General features: G+C 36.3%; 1 protein-coding gene across 1 annotated transcript in view; it reads right to left on the minus strand.

Moving 5' to 3' along the window:
- Window positions 1–616: 616 nt before the first annotated feature.
- LOC127636760 (oxysterol-binding protein 2-like) overlaps window positions 617–13,586 on the minus strand; it is a 28,784-nt gene continuing 15,814 nt past the window's right edge. Inside the window, exons 4-14 of the mRNA XM_052117473.1 lie at window positions 12,762–12,930; window positions 12,362–12,485; window positions 11,718–11,784; window positions 10,443–10,571; window positions 10,071–10,316; window positions 9,656–9,776; window positions 9,211–9,314; window positions 4,876–4,971; window positions 4,584–4,768; window positions 3,402–3,622; window positions 617–3,283 (exon numbers count right to left, since the gene is read on the minus strand). Coding sequence (XP_051973433.1) covers window positions 3,141–3,283; window positions 3,402–3,622; window positions 4,584–4,768; window positions 4,876–4,971; window positions 9,211–9,314; window positions 9,656–9,776; window positions 10,071–10,316; window positions 10,443–10,571; window positions 11,718–11,784; window positions 12,362–12,485; window positions 12,762–12,930 — 1,605 coding nt within the window. The 3' untranslated portion in view covers window positions 617–3,140. The remainder of the gene's footprint in view (window positions 3,284–3,401; window positions 3,623–4,583; window positions 4,769–4,875; window positions 4,972–9,210; window positions 9,315–9,655; window positions 9,777–10,070; window positions 10,317–10,442; window positions 10,572–11,717; window positions 11,785–12,361; window positions 12,486–12,761; window positions 12,931–13,586) is intronic.

A 13,586-nucleotide genomic window follows, 5' to 3' on the forward strand; every position in this document is an offset into this window, starting at 1 on the left:
GTACTTTTTTGGATTCATTGTAAGACTTCTGACTACGTTTCTCTGCCCTGTGAATATGATGCAACATTTTCGTTTTGAATAAAACAAATACGAACCTTTGTTGCATGTCAAAGTAAGAGTACACCTATGCATTTACTTATTTTCAAAATGTTAAAATTGTTGACGAAGTGTTTGTCTGGTTTTCTAGGGGTTACCTTTGCGATTAAAAAAAAAAAATCATTGTTACACCGTAATTTAAACGATCGCACTTTGGCTGTACGAGTAAAATGAGGTTGCCAGATCCATAAAGCTTATTTGACCAAAGAAAACAATCTTATTGGAAATATAAATTCTGCACTTCAGAATTTGCAATAAAACAGGCCTACTTATATCTAATTTAATTAAATAATTAGAAAATGTCACATTAAATCTGTAGATATATATATACTCAGTTGCCCAGTGAACTAAATGGCCCCTTCGTGGTTCATAAATTGTATTGTGTGATCATAGAGCAAAATGGACACTGATCCACCAGTTTTTCCAGACTTGCATATTCAGTACATCTATAGTACGTTGACACCGACTACTGGCCGTAATAAGAATTAAAGAAATATCACACACTTAGATATTTGTCTTACCATTCATTTTAATGTGATATATTCAGATTATTTTGACAACCAAGATGGTATTTAGTAAATTCACATCATTATGCAGTGAGAGCTCTTAAAGTGATAGTTCACCCAAAAATGAAAATTCTTTCATCATTTACTCACCATCATACCATCCCAGATGTGTATGACTTTTTGTCTTCTGATAAACACAAATTAAGATTTTTAGAAGACTATTTCAGCTCTGTAGGTTCATACAATGCAAGTGAATGTGACCAAAATTTGAAGCTCAAAAAAACATCTACAGCATAAAAGTAATCCATATGACTCCAGTGAACTAATCCATATCGTCTGAAGTGAGCCAATAATTTCTGAGTGAGAACAGAAACTTTTTCACCAAAAATCTTGACATCAACAGTCTCCTTTGTGATCATGATTTTAAGACCAATTACACATCCCGCCGCCATCTAGTGCTCTGCCCATGCATCAAGTACTAGGAAGTGTTATCAAGCATGAAATTATGATCGTGCCTAGAGACTGCTACCAAGATGTACATTGAAAAAGGAATTACATTTTGGTCAGCTCTCACTTAACACCAACTGGATCACTTCAAAAGACATGGATTAAACCACTGGAGTTTATGGATTACTTTTATGCTGCCTTTATGTGCTTTTTGGAGCTTAGCAAGTTTGGTCACCATTCAATTGCATTTTGATCCCCTACAGAGCTGAAACATTCTTCTGAAAATATTTGTATTCAGCAGAATAACAGTATAAGTACAGTACATCTGGGATGGCATGAGGGTGAGTAAATTATGACATAATTTTAATTTTTGGGGCGAACTATCCCTTTAATAGTCCTTTAAATTCAGGTGCAGTTTCATACACTGTTCATCCAACATGACAATCAAAATAAATATCACCAACATCATCATCAATTCATTTATCTAGTTACAATAGACAGCTTTTTTAATATTTTTAATGTTGCCAATGTCGTCTTTTATCACTGTTTAAAAATGAATACATTGGTAAGATCATTTTCTCTGTGCAACTTTGCAGTGCCGCTTGACACTATATTGAAGCACATTATCTCATGAATTACAACCACATCACAGTTTATTTGAATACACTTTCCATTTGATTGAAAAACGTACCAAGTTCCACAGAGACAGTCCTTAAAGCAGTGCAACTTAAATTAGTCCTTTAGACTTCTACCAGCCCAATGTACACATCTAAAGTACTTCCTGGCATGGCACACTCTCATTTTATTTGTACACTGGTCTGTCCATGTTCAGAATGCTCTTTAATGCCCAGATATGAGTTTGCATTCATCCACACAGTATACAGTTTTCGGTCAGTATTCCAAATCACTGTTCCTTGCAACATAAATATAGTAAATGTGCTTTAGCTGCTAATAGAGGAAACTAGAAGTATTGTCACCACAAAATGAATATATTCATAATATAGCCAAAGGTTTATCATGGCCAAAAGTTTGCAAACATACTACATTTTTTTCTGAATTAATAGTGTGCAGTAATACATTTCATTGAATACTAATTGTACTTTCCTGTGCTAGACAAATCTAATATATGCATATTTGTTACAGTGCATGCTTTATTCACATGATTATAAAAAAATAAATCTGTACTAATGTCATGTTACATGCAAATGATTCATATTAAATCGAGTGTAGTAGTATTGTTTCATCTATTTATAAACATAAATAATATAGAAAAAGCTTGGCACTTTAGTTTGTTTGCAAACTTTTAGCCATGACTGTATATGAAGAATGTCCATTAAGAATGTCCATAAAGCCATGACATTTACATTACACTTGTACTAAATAACTAAATGGACAGCTAAAAATGAATTCTTGCTTTAAATGTTTGCCAGCTAATGGATTAACCATGGTAATTACTGTTTTGTAGAAGCAACATCCACTGATCTCTATTGTTTGCACTATTAAAACTACACAGCACCTGAGCTATACTACAGCTTAAGGGAGGAACACAGTCTTATTGGATGTTAGAGGGAATTCAGTCTTCATACTTCAAAAGTAGTGTGCACTGCAACAAATCTGAATATATATAACAATGTTTTTTGTCCATCAACAGTGGCTCATTCATGAACATAACAAATCTGTCCTGAAGCAACTTGCGAAACCAGCGTATAAATCAACTTTGAGGGAGAATCTTTGAGCAGTTCTATCCCTGGTGAAATGTTACATTCCCTAAATCATTAAATGTTATCGCTGTCCTTCAGTGGGAAGTTTATAAAGTTGAATAAATTGCCTCCACTTATTGTGCTTTAAACAATAAATATGTTTTTTTTTCCATGCAATATGTATTTTCCCTGCTACAATTCAGTTGTCTCAATGCCCCCATAAACATGCACCAAATGGTGATGTATAGGTGTGTTAGCAGTGAGTGAACAAAATGAATATATTTCACATATTTGAAACTCTGGAATTTGGAAGCACTGGTAGGCAGCATTCCCTATACAGATCCAAGATCATCCGCTTGGAACGGTGAGCTGGTTCTGGTGGAAGAAGACTTCAAAAGATGGCAGGGCACTGACTCCAGTCCTGTGTGTCTTTGGCCTCCCAGTATCCTCCTCTGTATGTATAGCTGCTCTCACCTGTCTCTGAATCAGTCCTTTTCTCAAACCACAGGGGCTGGTAACTCTCCGCTTCTCTACCTATAAAATCAAGGTGACTTTATTATAACTGCAATAGGAGACTTATGTAGCTATCAAAAATGCCAGCATCTATGAGAGATAACTCTATATGTCTCCTCTATCGTGCACTCTGTCGTACCCTCCTCTAGTGCGAGGTTGGCCTGTGCCTCTCTCTTCCTCCTCTCAAGTCTCTGTCGTTCCTCCAGACGCTGTTTCTCAGCATTAGCTTCATCCCATAAACCTGCCTCCATCAGCCGCTGGTCTGGTCGCAGACGGCTGTCGGTAGGAGCCACACCATCCTCAGGCTCATTCAGCGTCAAAGCCAGAGAAGAGAAGAAATGCATGTTCTCTGCATTCTCACTGGAATCAGGGAATGAAGAAGAGAGGAGAGAGAAAAAAAGAAAATATATAACAATGGAATAGACAGACAGACGGATAGACAGACAGACAGAAACTGTAAAAGGATAGATGGTCAGACAGACAGATAGATAGATACATAGACAAATACAAAGACAGTCAGACAGACAGACAGACACAAATATATAGACAATATAGACAGGATGATAGATAGACAGACAGACAGCTTGATTAACAGACAGACATATAGATAGATTAATAGACAGACAGCCAGACAAACATACAAACAGATACTGTAGAAGGATAGATAGTCAGACAGACAGATAGATACATAGACAAAAACAAAGATAGTCAGACAGACAGACACAAATAGATAGACAATATAGACAGGAAGTTAGATAGATAGACAGACTGATAAACAGACAGACATACAGATAGATTAATAGACAGACATACTGTAGAAGGATAGATAGTCAGACAGACAGACAGATAGATACATAGACAAAAACAAAGATAGTCAGACAGACAGACACAAATAGATAGACAATATAGACAGGAAGATAGATAGACAGACAGACAGCTTGATAAAAAGACAGATATATAGATAGATTAATAGACATACAGACAGATACTGTCAAAGGATAGATAGTCAGACAGACAGATAGACATATACTGTAGATGGATAGTCTGACAGATACATAGACAACAACAAAGATAGCTAGATAGACAGACATACAGATAGGTAGATAGACATACAGATACTGTAGATAGATACTTTAAAAAGACAGACAGACAGATAGTGTAGATAGATACTGTAAAAAGATAGACAGATATAGATAGATAAGACAGACAGACAGACACGTAGCCAAAAAAGATAGCTAGCTAGATATACAGACAGATGGATAGACAGACAGACAGACAAATAAAGAGATGGACAGACTGACTGAGAGATAGCGTCTCTTACGGCAGAGGGTATTTCTTCCACAGTAGTTTTGGTGGTAGAGTTTGATAGACAGTTTTCTGTTTGCCCTCAGATCCTCCACATCCGTGGCTGCTCTCTATGATCTTCGCACTTTCCATTTTATCATCCCATGTTCCTGAAAGAATGTAGTGGGCGACACCTTTACCGTCCGTCACAATGCCTGTTACCTGAGGACAGGACAAACACATGTAGTTACGCTTAAGTCACAACAGATGGCAGTATCACACCGCTTTACGTTTCACATGCAGCAACGTTTCTGAATTACCAGACTGACCTTGCGGGGAACATCCCTAGAAAAATAACTGTATGGAGAGAATTTGAGGTGGCACGTGTCCTTGGTCCTGTGGTTGACTATTATAATGTCTCCAGACTGCATCAAGACAAGAATGATACATTAATAGAAATGACAGTTGTTTGAATTAGAAATGCATGACATCCTGTATGACAGGGAAACTGAATATTTATTGGGGAATAATTCAAGGCATGACATGGTGTTATCCATTATGATTTCATTGGATTTGATTATTGCTCATAATTTTCGAAATGCCTGGGTCCGTATTCACATAAAATCTTAAGGCTATAAGTAGCTACTAACATGGAAATTTAGGAGCAAGTCATAAAAATTAAGGGCATGTCAGTCCTAATTTTAGGACTCATCAAATTTTAATCTAGGAGTAATTCATGAAGCATTTTATGCTAAAAGTAGCTCCTAAACCCACAACCTGAGGACTTCTAAATCATCAGGAGCTATGGTGGGAACTCTGTGCCAAAACCCAGACTGACCTATCTATTTTGATTTTACACTTGCACAAAGTATTTCAATGATGTTGGCAAGTAGGCTGTTCCAAACATCATGAAGAACATGACACAGTTCTTCTATGGATTTAGGTTGCCTTAATTGCTTCATTCTCTTCATATAATCCCAGACTTATATTATGGCTTCTTGTGCTTCTTCAATTCAATTCTATGTTCAAAAGATATTAAAATTTAAAATGGATATTTCGTACTGACACACTAAAGCAAAAGATAAACATCTTAAGACAAATGTTTTTGTGAACCATCTAATGTGCCTGAGAATTTTGTACAGAACTGTAAATGTAAACAATGATAGACACATGTTTTTTATTGGGAAGAAAACAGAAACATTAATCAGAAAATGGGGGTATATATGAATATGTTTTAAAGACACATTTTCTGAAAAAAGAAATCCAGGAGAAGGAAAGGCTCTAAAGGCTCTCTTAAAGCTGTACAGGAAATCATCTGGAGATTCTCTAGATTTCCTGGAAAGAGGGATAAAGAGACAGACTATATAAAGAATGATGGATTGATAGGCATCAATTTGAGATGTATAATTATCAATATAAATACTGGTGTATGTGCAACTAACAATAATCAACTATTTATTCATTTGGAGTGTTTTGTACTAGAACATTGTACAGTAGGCTGAACCTGCTATTTGAAAATCTTGAAATTAATCTATGGATTCAGATGGGAAATTTTCAGTTGTATTTTAAATGTTATTTATTTCTTTACTTAATTGTATTTACGTACCCTTATCCTGCAATTAATTTACCCACTGCCTATGTATATAGCCTATAGACAAAAATGTATGCCGTGTACAGTATTCAATGATATGCTTAAAATATGAAAACATGAGAGGCAGTGAAAATGCATGTTGGCTCTAGTGTTCACAAGACATCTCTCTCATCACAAGATATCCATAGATATCCATTCTGTCTGATATCCAAAACCAGTCAACATAAACATCTTGTTATGTTAACTCACTCTCCTACCAGCCCAAGAGTCAGCAAAGTCAGCCTATATATAATAATATAGCAGAAGGCAGGAGACAAAGTGATGGTACAAATGAGCAGAGTTTATTGAATAATCTTAATTGCATCTTTTCTATGCTCATTCTGACTTTGTTTGACCAGCACAAATTCAACAAGTGTTACTATACCATGCTATACCAAGTCAAATGGACAAGTACTTCTTCACTACATCGTCCCATGACACTGAAGACCTTGAAATTGAAACTCTTCATCTCTAACTTGTGAGACAATATAGCAAACAACATAAAATTAAACAATTTGACTGGTCAAAAGTTTTGAAACACTTGCCTGAAATGTTTCTCATGATCTTAAAAATCTTTTAATCTGAAGGCGTATGCTTAAATGTTTGTGGACAAAAATATAATTGTGCCACCATATTAATTTATTTTATTATAAAACATGTAATAAAAAATAAAAACGTTTTTGAAATTGAAGACTCAAATAATAAAGAAAAGAAGCCAATAAGTGATGGGATGGGAACTCCTTCAATACTGTTTAAAAAGTGTCCCAGGGTGATATCTCAAGAAGTTGGTGGAGAAAATGTTTAGAGTACATTTCTGCAAATTCTATGCAAAGGGTGACTACTTTAAAGATGCTAAAATATAACACAGTTTTGAAAAATTATAATAAAGAATGAGTGTTTCAAAACTTTTGACCAGTAGTGTATATATAAATAATAAAATAGTATGAAAAAATAGAAAGACGTAAATTAAGACCTTGTTTGTATGTATGTACAGTATGTTTGCTCTCTTTAAGTAATACACATTCACAAGCACACACAGACTCACAAACACACACACATGTTGTCTTTTTAAAAATTAAACATATGTAGCAATGAGGTCAACTCTGCATTACTCTTATCTTAAGTTTTCCTTAGAAAAACGTGCTCTTAGCAGTTTTGTGAATAGATTTTAAGTGAAAACTTCTAGCTAGGATCTCTTTGGAGGACTCCTAGTAATAAGATACAAATCTTTGTGAATACGGGCCCTGGTGTCTTACAGTTATTCCTCAATGTTCAATTATTTTTACATATATATTTTTTTTAACTGTATTCCAAAATTATGCAATATATTTTAATTTCTTGCAGACAGTATTTATTTTTGTGGAAATGAAGTGGGGAAAGAATGAGAATGAGGGATGGAGGAGACAGATGGAGTAAAACAGTCTCAATGGTGACTTTTCTCCAACAAATGGAGTGCTGAAGATGAGTCATGCCACACTGTGAGGGAGGAGGATCAACTCAAACTGAAAAACGTACAATGTTTTTTAATAGCATTACAGAGTCACAGTGTTAATCTTTTAGTTTAAATCAACATTTGAATGACTTTTATTTATATATATATATATATATATATATATATATATATATATATATATATATATATATATATATGGTTCAATATGGGTGTGTTCACACTTGTAATTTGGTTCTCTTGGTCATCTTGGTCTGGACCAAAAAATAAAACGATACATTTAGTCCTGGTTTGCTTAGCATTCACACTGGCATTTTTAACACTGAACCAAAAGATACAAAACAAAAGGCATCAGGAAAAAGTCACAACCTGATTGGACAGCTTTTATGACATGTATTTTGCCGATGACTGAACATGCCGAACATCCAAAACAATGCTGGATGCTGGGCTAAATGCGCTCTTTGGATGTACTGTATATATGTATGTATGGTGATATTTTAACCAGCTGAGAACAAACGAAGAGCTAATAAAATGTGTAAAGGAGTCAAAACAGTGCCAGGAATTCCTCCGTTGTACACAGAAATGAAGATATGCTGCAAGGACTGCTGAGGCCTGTACCGAACTGTAATGGGCAACATAGCTCCTATGATGAGAAGAACCAGGTATGCTTGAGGTCAGTATTAGGCAAATTACTTCCTGTTTTTGGTCTGTTTAGACTTCTTTGGTTCATGTTGTGTTCATATATCAATCGAACCGCACCAGAGTTCGTTTGGGAGTGGACCGAGAACCACTATTCAGGCGGTCTCGGTCCGCTTGTTTGGTGCGCACCAAGGTTTGGGTGACAGTGTTCACACTTGTTGAAATGGACTGTACTAACAGAGAAATCACACCAGAGTTTGTTTTAATCAAAGCAAGCCTACCAAGTGTGAACACACCCTATGATACAAAGCCTAATGATACGATATACGAAATGCCCATAAATGTTTCGCTCAAACTTATCAAGAATTCAACATAAATGTCTTTTAAATCATAAATGACACAATAGTGTCTGACATTGGCAACAAAAAGTAGAGCTCTATATTAATGGAACTAAAACAACAGCACTACATTTATTTTGATTGATTGTAATGAGAAAAGTTATTTATATTTGTATACACATTTGTAACACTTTTCACAATTGTTTCAAAGCAGCTTTATAGAAAATAATGTATTAAAGCTCCCAGTGATCAAGCTAAAGTCTGTAGCAAGGAAAAAAATCCTTTCAATGTTATTTAGTGGTTAAAAAAAACAACAACTTTAGAGGAACCTGACCTCAGCACTGCCTCTTGTGGGAGGAGACTGTTCCACAGCTCTCAAGGTTGCACTGCTTGGTTTTAATTACACTATTATCTGTTTGTTTCTGTATCATATGATACATAAGGTAGTGAATCATGACCATCGTTTGTACGATACAATAAAACAAATTTAACACCCCTAATATAGTATATGCTGTATATTTGTATCTGCATATTAAGCTGGAATAACAATCAAAAACACATCTCCCCTTTAAACACATAAAAATAAAGTATGAAATAGAACACTTACTTGGTCAATCCACAGTTTGCCCACTATTATATTGTGCACAGTGGAAGTCACCTTGCTCCACGAATAATGATTTCCACTGGAGTGGAACTTAAGGTGAATGTTGCCTGAAGAGAGCAGAGGAAGCCATTATGAGTGAATAATGGCAGGATAAGTGAAAGAGAACGAGGCTGAAACACTCTAAAAATAGCACAAAGCTGCAGGGAGTTCTCCAATAAACATAAGTTTCAGCCTGAATGATCGGCTCCTTAAAAATAGAAACCATATCACAGATGGAGTTTCCTTTGAAGTAACTTTTACCTGATGGCAATAGCACTGCCATACATATACTTTCAGTCTGTATACAAACGTCAAGAGGGCGAGTAAATTATGACAGGATTTTTCAGTAAACTACTCCTTTAATTAAAATGAATGGCATAAAGACGACTCAAAGCTCATGATGGATCACCTAGCGGCATGACTGAGATGTATTTGCCACGGAATTTGCTGTCGATGGTAATCTCCTGCCACAGAGTCCAGCCTCGCTGTGATATCACATGGTGGGCAGCCGCCGGAGGATGATGGCTTATCTGAGAGAGAAAGATGATGAGAAAGAAAGAATGAGAAAGCTCTGACAATTTGTGTGCAATTTATGTAAAATTAGTTTGTGTATTTTGCAATTTGTGTGCAATCAAGACTTTCTCATCGAGCAAGTGAAGGCGTGAATTCAATTTGATTTTAAATCAAATAAAGCTCAACCCATTTCATGCATCTACAATTAAATTAAAAATTAGCTGAAGACTAAACAATATGCACATTCCTGAGTGAATACCATCAATCACTGACTTGGGGAAAAAGTATCTTTTGAATGTGTGGTTTCAGACCTGCTCGCAAATGGAGCGGTAGCCGTATTCATTCAGGCGGTCCAGCTCGTACGTCTCTCCCAGTAGGGGGTTGAAGGGTTTTCCTGTGCGGTTGATGGTGGTGGAGTAGGACGATATGGAGAATGCAGCCACCAGACACATTTGCTCCAGAGATGAGTCGCAACATGCCGCCCGGTCCAAGAGCTCACTGTATTCCAGATCCTCTGTCAGACGCTGCAGCATCGACAATGGCTCGTTGAAGTTCACCTGAGGGTGAAGACAAACACACAATATCCATGACAATAAATTAATACTGAAAATGTAATGTAATAATTTTACATTGTTTCAGCAGCCAATGAGCATTTAATACATAAGATAAGGCTACATTCATACAGGCATAGGAATCTTTGAGAGCTCTTTGCCGATGCAGTTCTTCATGATGCTCCACAGGTTGAGAGAGTAGTTGGGCTTGTCTGGGATTCGACAGCGTCTGCCCCTGCGTAGGTATGTACCAGAACTGTCCTGTAATTGCAGAGAAAACGCTATATTGAACAATACACAAACTATAACACTTGAAGAATAGAGCAGTGGGACTTCTTATAATCCTAAGTATAATACTGTCAACCAATCAGATTTTAGAGTTGGGTTTGAGGTTGGAACATATTTCCTATCAACAAATCATATATTAGAGTTTGGTTTAGGATCTGGAATTACTTTCCTATCAACCAATCAGGTTATAGAATTTGGTTTAGGGTTGAGGTTAGAACAACCTTCCAATCAAACAATAATATTTTAGAGATTAGTTTAGGGTTTGAACAACATTCCTCTCAAACAATAATATTTTAGAGTTTGGTTTAGGGTTTGGGGTTTGAACAACATTCCCATCAAACAATAATATTTTAGAGTTTGGTTTAGAACAAAATTCCTCTCAAACAATCAGATTTTAGAGTTTGGTTTAGGATTTGGGGTTAGAACAACATTCCTCTCAAACAATAATATTTTAGAGTTTGGTTTAGAACAAAATTCCTCTCAAACAATCAGATTTTAGAGTTTGGTTTAGGGTTTGGGGTTAGAACAACATTCCTATCAACCAATCAGATTTTAGAGTTTGGTTTAGGGTTTGGGGTTAGAACAACATTCCTCTCAAACAATAATATTTTAGAGTTTGGTTTAGGGTTTGGGGTTTGAACAACATTCCCATCAAACAATAATATTTTAGAGTTTGGTTTAGAACAAAATTCCTCTCAAACAATCAGATTTTAGAGTTTGGTTTAGGGTTTGGGGTTAGAACAACATTCCTATCAATCAATCAGATTTTAGAGTTTGGTTTAGGGTTGAGGTTGGACAACTTTCATATTAACCAGATCATATTTTACTGTTTTGTCATTGTTAAGACTTGAACAACATTCGTATCAACCAATTATAGTCCTATGATTTTAGGAGTAGTTTTGGACGATGGTTGGCTAATACTGTTAACACTGATGTTCCAGAAATTACCAAAAAGAATGTAGATCCTAGTAGATATCCTACTCATGTTGTGCTAACCGAGATTGTGAGACACATTAGAGACAGGTAACTGAAAAGTAATGAATCTTTGAATCTGATTTGGTAAGAATTTGGGCTAGCTGCAGTGTGTGTGTGTGTGTGTGTGTGTGTTACCAAACTCACATTGCTCTCTTGGCTCCAATTACTGGATAAACTTCCACTCGTCACACTCTGATTACTGCTCAAGAGTCTGAGAGGCAACACACCCAGAAACATGTGCACAGTGAAATATCATCTGCCTCTTACTGAAAACATACTGTACTCACAAACATCAACAGGAGGAAGACCATTAATTATTCATGAATGTGGTAGACATAAGGTAAATCCTAATAAGATGAAAAGCCATTAGTCTCACAGAGCCAGACTTTTGAGTACTGGCATTAAGTCTGATCCATTCCACAGCTTATTCTTGTCAAGAACCCACTTAGACAGGTAAAGATATATGTTTTATATATGCTCCATTTAGGTGCAAGTAAATCTGAAAGTGATGAATTGCCGCTGTAAAAACATTCAAATATTAGTGCAGTAGTCTCAGTCTGTGAACTGCATTACAGAAAACAATGAAAACAATTCCAGAAGATGTGTGTAGACTGTTTCTAAGCAATCTAGTAAAAACCTAGCTGGACACTCACTGCGATTCCCAATCCAATCAGATTGGAGTTGGCAATTTTGTCAGGTGCTTGTGATTTTTGTATGCAATATGCATCCGTTTGAGCCTGAGGCTGAGACTAATGAGCCAAGAACTATTATATGAATAGTGTGTGAACCTGTGCTGGGAGTGATCGTCTGCTGGCACTGTGATGAAGGCTGGAGAATCTTCCATTGCATCAAAGAACTCTATGTCTTCATTCTCTTCACTGGACTCTCCCTCTGGTGTTCTCTCAACCCCTTCTGAAGATCAAAGTGAAGAAAATCTGATTTACTAATGGATCAACATAATTACACATCTGAATGAGTTTGAGTCAGTTGGTGGTACACTTTACATTGAGCATATGTTACTCCAACATAATATAGTCTACAAGTAGTCATTAAGCATTATCCAAAGTGACTTACAATTATGTAAGTCAGTAATTATGTAGTTACACTGTAATGTCTTGACCCACTTTTGTGTTGTTATTATTATTACTATTATTTTTATATTGTCTAATGTGTATGTGTGTGCCTCACTGTTGTGTGTGCTGGGTGATTCTCTCCAGGCTCTCTCCAGACTGTTGTGCTGTTTGGCTAGCTGTTCGATAGTCTGCTCCAGGTGGTGGCGCTGTTCCCGCTCATACTGCAGAGCACGCTGCCACCGCCTGCTGTGTGCCTCTGCTAGGTCCACAAAGTCCTGACAGGCCTGGAACAAAAATCAGCCTAGCCAGTCACATTTATCATTCACAAACTGTAAATGTAATTCATTCACCCATTTATTTTTAAGCAGTCACCTGTCATAGTTTAACGTGCAGAGACAACAATAAATGAGCCATTCATTAGGTTGACTTCTTCGAAGTGTGTAAACACTGTGGCTCTGTGGTGCTTTCAAACACTTGCACTGTTTGATTGAGCTGCCTGGCACAGCCAATGATGTGAGTTTGGGGCGAGATTACCTGTAAAGAGCTATTTAGCAAGGAAATTACATTTTTGTCTGAAAAATGGCAGTCGAGGCGGGATGGTAGGAGTGTTTGGGCAACATGTTTGGAAACTTTCTTGGAATTCTTTATTTTAGCATTCAGATTGGTGCCATTAGTAGCAGAGAAATTACCCACTTCAACTTTAAGTCCTGTTGTACACTTTAAGAAGCGGTAACCAGCAATTATTACCTTAAGTATCTCTTTCTAGCTGAACTACTCCTTAAAATTTGTTCTGTTGGTGTAACCTATTGTATTCAGGTTGACTGAGTAACGTTAAATAATATTTTTGTCTTGGAAAAAAAACAATTAATTAGATGTTACCACATGAAGTAGTATGTAATACAAGCATAAATATGTATTGCCTTATATGTCATGCATTATA

This window comes from Xyrauchen texanus, chromosome 44, assembly GCF_025860055.1.
Source record: "Xyrauchen texanus isolate HMW12.3.18 chromosome 44, RBS_HiC_50CHRs, whole genome shotgun sequence".
Lineage (NCBI taxonomy): Eukaryota > Metazoa > Chordata > Actinopteri > Cypriniformes > Catostomidae > Xyrauchen > Xyrauchen texanus.